The 5,291-nt window shown below is 38.1% G+C and overlaps 1 protein-coding gene across 1 annotated transcript; it reads right to left on the reverse strand.

Annotated features, from left to right (window-relative positions):
• Positions 1-1,596: 1,596 nt before the first annotated feature.
• Positions 1,597-4,261, reverse strand: LOC131858791 (uncharacterized). Its single transcript, XM_059212241.1, has 5 exons — positions 3,764-4,261; positions 3,312-3,606; positions 2,809-3,203; positions 2,129-2,652; positions 1,597-1,906 (listed from the first exon to the last, which is right to left on the reverse strand). Exons 1-5 carry the CDS (start codon positions 4,259-4,261, stop codon positions 1,597-1,599), a joined length of 2,022 nt encoding a protein of 673 aa, XP_059068224.1.
• Between the last annotated feature and the right edge of the window lie 1,030 nt (positions 4,262-5,291).

Genomic DNA, 5,291 nt, shown 5'->3' on the forward strand with positions numbered 1-5,291 from the left:
TGTAATTGAAAAATACATTAAAGACATTGTAAAATATTTCTTTATTTTCAACTTAAATTTGAAATAAAGGAGGGGTTAAAATTTAATCAAAGCAGAAGAATAACAAAGCAAGGGCATCAAATAGCCCTGTCAAGATCCACTAAGTGATCCAATTGATCAGACAAATCCAAGGGTAATTGACCCTTATCCATTATATACCAATTATGCATGTGCTCAGAGGCCCATTTGGCCAGGCAATCAACAACACCATTCCACTCCCTAGGGATATGATTGAAAGAATCACTCAAATGAAGAATCTGGTTAACAACTGAACTCAACTACTAACTACCGTCTGCAGATTGTTGTCGAGTCAACAAATTCACCATCACCTGAGAATCTGATTCACAAATGAGCCTGCTCCATCCAAGAGCACAAGCACACTCCACAACAAATAAAATGGCAAGAGCCTCCATCAAATTGTTCGTATAACAAACTTTATAAATAGAAAAGAGAAACAAAACAATCCCCGAGCTATCTCTATCAATGCCACCAATGCCAGCAGGACCAGGGTTACCCCGAGAAGACCCATCCGTGTTGATTTTCAAAATACCCTGTGGAGGAGGACACCACCTCCCCACTTGATCTATCTTCTGAAAAGGGTGTCTACATCTATTTCTCATGAGTTGGCATTGTGGAGAAGGAAGATGGAGCCAATTGTAGAGCATAACATCACCCGAATCCACAGCCTCAAATAAGTCACATTTTTCTGAAATAGTTTTTCCCAAGGAGTGGAGAATTTTCCACCACAAGGGGTGGGTTCCCAGCACCACATCTTGAAAAAACTGACGGTTCCTTTCCAACCATATATGCCAAAGAATAAAAGAAGGGCCAAGAGTCCAAGCAACTTGAAGAAAAGAGGTTCTGGCAGGGGCCTTGCTCCATCTAACAAAAAACTCAGCCAAAGAAGAGACATGCCAACAAGATTGGTTCCACAACTCCCACCATAAATGCCAAATATGCCTAGTGAAGGAACATTGAAAAAAGAGATGAGAAACACTCTCTTCACTATTACAACACAACACACACATCGAGGGGTCCTGAAAACCATGCTTACATAAATTATCCTAGGTAAGACACCGATTATGAACCACCAACCACATGAAAAAGTTGCACTTTGGCCAAAAGAACTTATACCAAACCTGCTTCCACCAAGGGACTTGAATGTCCCCAAAAGTTTGCGGCAACAACTTAGCATAGCCAGTAGAAACATAATGTTTTTTAGATAAATCACTACTAGCCCAACCCAAAACATCATTCCTAGGAAAGGTAGTGCACTCACGAGACTCAAGAATTTGAGCCAGCTCTTTTCTATCTTCCATAGAACCTCTGAGTGGCCATTCAGAAAAAAATTTCCAGCAAAAAATGAGCTACCAACCCACCATTATGAGAAGTCTTATAATGGTCAACAAAATCCCAACCAACAGTAGTAAAAATATTAGAAAGGGACTGAAGGTGAGGATGAGTAGAAAGAATGGGAGGACGACCATCCCATGAATCTTGCCAACAAAGAGCTTGAGAACCAGAATGACATATCCAAAAGAGCCCATTCTTAACTAACTAAGCCCCCAGTTTAAGAGTATTCCAAATCATAGAACCCTGTCCCTCCATAGGAAAGCGAGGAACATCAAACCCATTCACCTCTGGAAGATTCTTATGGGTAAGAATACAAGCCCAAAGCTGATTCTTACAAGTGCACCAACACCAATACAACTTAATATCAAGAACTTGCCCATTCAAAATAGAAGAATGTAAACCAAGACCACCAACATTCTTAGGTCTGCACACAGTTTCCCATTTAACAAGGCTCCATTTAGTAGTCGACAAAGAACCACTCCAAACAAATTGTCGAGAGAGGGCATCAAATTCCCTAAGAAAATACATAGGAGCAGCTTGAACAAAAACATCCGTAGATAGGCAAAGTTTTAATAATTTTTTTAAAAAGAGTCAGTTTGGTAGTAGTAGATAACCAGCGATGAGTCCAATGGTTAACCTTTTGGCGCAACTTATCAAGAAGAATCCACCACGAAGACCCGGGATGACGACCAATAGTAAGAGGAATACCCAAATAAACAAAGGGGAGAGACCCAACCTGAAACCGAAGAATAACAACAATCCGCCTCTGAATGGCCTGAGGAGTATTAAAGAAGAAGATGGAAGATTTACATGCTCATTAACTTTTTGACTAGAAGCAGCAAGGTAAATATCCAACACATGACGAAAAGATTCAACTTCCCTAATACGAGCCAAACCCATAAGAGTAGTATCATCTACAAACTGAAGATGTGAAATTTGAGGCACCCCATTCCCCCATTGCCAACCATGAATTAGGCCCTGAGAAGTACGAAACTTAAGAAGACGACCCCGACCTTCAGCCATAATAATAAACAGGTAAGGTGAAAGAGGATCTCCTTGGCGAAGGCCACGAGAAGCACTAAAAGGCACTGAAGGTTCACCATTCACAATCACCAAAAAAGACAAAGAGGTAACACAACTCATAGTCCAACTCACCCACTCTTTACTAAAACCAAAGGCTAAAAGAATGTTCTGAAGAAAACTCCATTTAACTCTGTCATAATCCTTGGCCATATCCAATTTGATAAACATAGCACGCTCCTTTGAATTTGTCATAGAGTGAATAACCTCAGAAGCCACCACCACCCCATCTAGGATTTGTTTTTTAGCCACAAAACCCCCTTGTTACTTAGAAATCAGAAGAGGAAGACAAGTTTTGATCCTCTCTGCAATCAACTTAGTAATAATCTTATAAACCACATTACAGAGAGCAATAGGGCGATAAAATTCAAGCTTATCAACACCTTTCTTTTTGGGAATGAGAATCAAGAAAGTAGAATTTAGAGCATGGAGCATCTTCTTATGATGAAGAGATTCCCGAACAACCTCCAATAAATCCAAATTAATAATATCTGAAAAATCCTGAAAAACATCAACAGGAAACCCATCCGGGCCTGGAGATTTACCTTTATTCATACCAAACACAACATTCTCTAACTCAGACATTGAAATCAAAGGAGTGAGAGAAGCATTCATAGTATTGGTCACTAGAGAGGGAATACAAGAAAGAATCAAATTCTCCTCCTCCACAGTAGGGGAGGAATTTTCAAAAAAGAGATTAGAGTAGAACTGACAAGCCTCATGAGACATAGCTGGAAAAGACGAAATCTGAATCCCTTCTAAAGAAACCAGAGAGGAAATATATTTCTTATTACGTTGAGCCTAAACAGAGTGGTAGAAAAAAGAAGTATTCATATCACCTTCTTGAAGCCAATCAACCCGAACTTTCTGTTTCCAAAACATCTCCTCATGAAGCTCCCATTCCTCCACATTGCGCAAAGCATGGGACTCAGCTATACCAAGAGAATCCGAGAAACCATTATCCTGGATCTGGCAAGCAATCATAGCAAGACGTTCCAAGGCACTCTTCTTCTTAGACTTAAGATTACCAAAGCATGACACATTCCATCTCTTAAGGTGATACTTGACATACTGAAGCTTCTTAACAAAGAAATACATAGCTGTGCCAAAAGCAGGACCCCCCTCTCTCCACCACTAAGTCATGCAGTGAATAATCTTGAAGCCACATAAGCTGAAACTTAAAAGGAGGATTCTTTGGGGTCGCAAAAGAAGAAGCAAAAAATTTAATAGGCCAGTGATCAAAGCCTTTCCAGTCAAGAATTTCAGAAGAAGTAACCAAACCACCACCAACCCAAAAACAGGAGACAAAAAACCAATCCAACCGTTCAAAAATCGTTTCCTCTCCACCCCATCTATAATTCCAAGTAAAAATCCCATTAGAGGGCTTAACATCCACTAAAGCAAGCAAATCCACCTGAGCACGAAAAAGATCAGAAGACGAACCCAATCGAGGCAACCCTCCTCTTTTCTCCTCCAGACTCAACACATAATTAAAATCACCTCCTAAGATCCAAGGAAGATAAGGAGGACAAGAGCGGACAAACTGAAGATGCGCCCAAAGTTGGGTTTTACATCGGATATCAAGTGGAGCATAAACATTAGAAATTAGAATCGTCTCACCAGAATCCAAAGCGGAAGCAACCATGGAAATAGAAGAATGATTAGAAATCCACCAGAGAGGAACAATCTTACGAGGATCCCAAAAAAGGGCCAAGCCTCCAGAATTACCATGAGACCCAATGCATTGACACAATCCAAAATACCATATACGAGAAGAATACTGAAGCATGACATCAACATAAACCTTAGTTTATTGTTAAATTGATAAAATAGAATTTTTTGGCATCTTTGGTTTATTTGAATATAAGGAGAAAAATTGAGCTCTCAAAAGGACATTTATCCTTTTGTAGAAGTTCACTTTTCACCCTCTATACTAGCCTATTAATGTCTAATCTTTGATGTATATTTTTAGTGTTCAACACTTGCAATCACATGCCAACTTCAATAGTTGAGTTTTAGAGGTTTGCCAAAGACCAGATTCTTCTAGGATGTGAAAATGGTGTCATTCAATAAAGAAGTTTTCAGAAAGAAAATTTATAGAATAGGGAAGAGACTTGATCGCCCACCTCAATAAAAAGATGATCTACTTTTCATTTTGGAGTAAGTGGAGAATTGTTTATCTAAGATAGATCAACTTGATTATATGGATATGCAAAGCATTATGGTCCTTAATATGAATTATTTGGTTAAGCCATAACTAATGAAACACCTAGATGAAGATGTGAAACTTACAGTAACCATCTATATTGGCGAGTTTACAAGAATTATAGCTCCTAAATTTTCTTACGATGATGATATTATGAGGGAGGAATTTTATTTGATTGTGGAATTTTATGAGGTTTGGGTGATACAAGAAATCTTTCTTTTTCTAAGAGGGTAAAAGTTCTTGAAAATGTTACGAGAGTTAGATAATGTGTTTTGATGATAGATCTTAATTGTAAACATCTTATTCTTAAAATATTTGAAAATTTATTCACTATTATTAATATGAGTAATGTAGAGAATGTTATAGCTTTTATAAAAAACCATTATATCTTTGATTCTTAATGAGAGTGATGTTATCTCCGAATCACTCTCATCTATTTTATTGGGTATTTTGAGAAAGGAGTAAAATATTTCTTTAGTTGTATATAAGACAATTGTAAATGTTGTTAAACAATGGGAGTAAAATCTAATACCATACTTCTCAATTGAAAGAAAAACTAACGAGGAAACTAGAGAAGCACCTACAAGAGAATAGGAAAGTCTCAAAGTTCCAA

This window comes from Cryptomeria japonica, chromosome 10 (genome assembly GCF_030272615.1).
Source record: "Cryptomeria japonica chromosome 10, Sugi_1.0, whole genome shotgun sequence".
NCBI classification, from domain to species: Eukaryota; Viridiplantae; Streptophyta; class Pinopsida; order Cupressales; family Cupressaceae; genus Cryptomeria; species Cryptomeria japonica.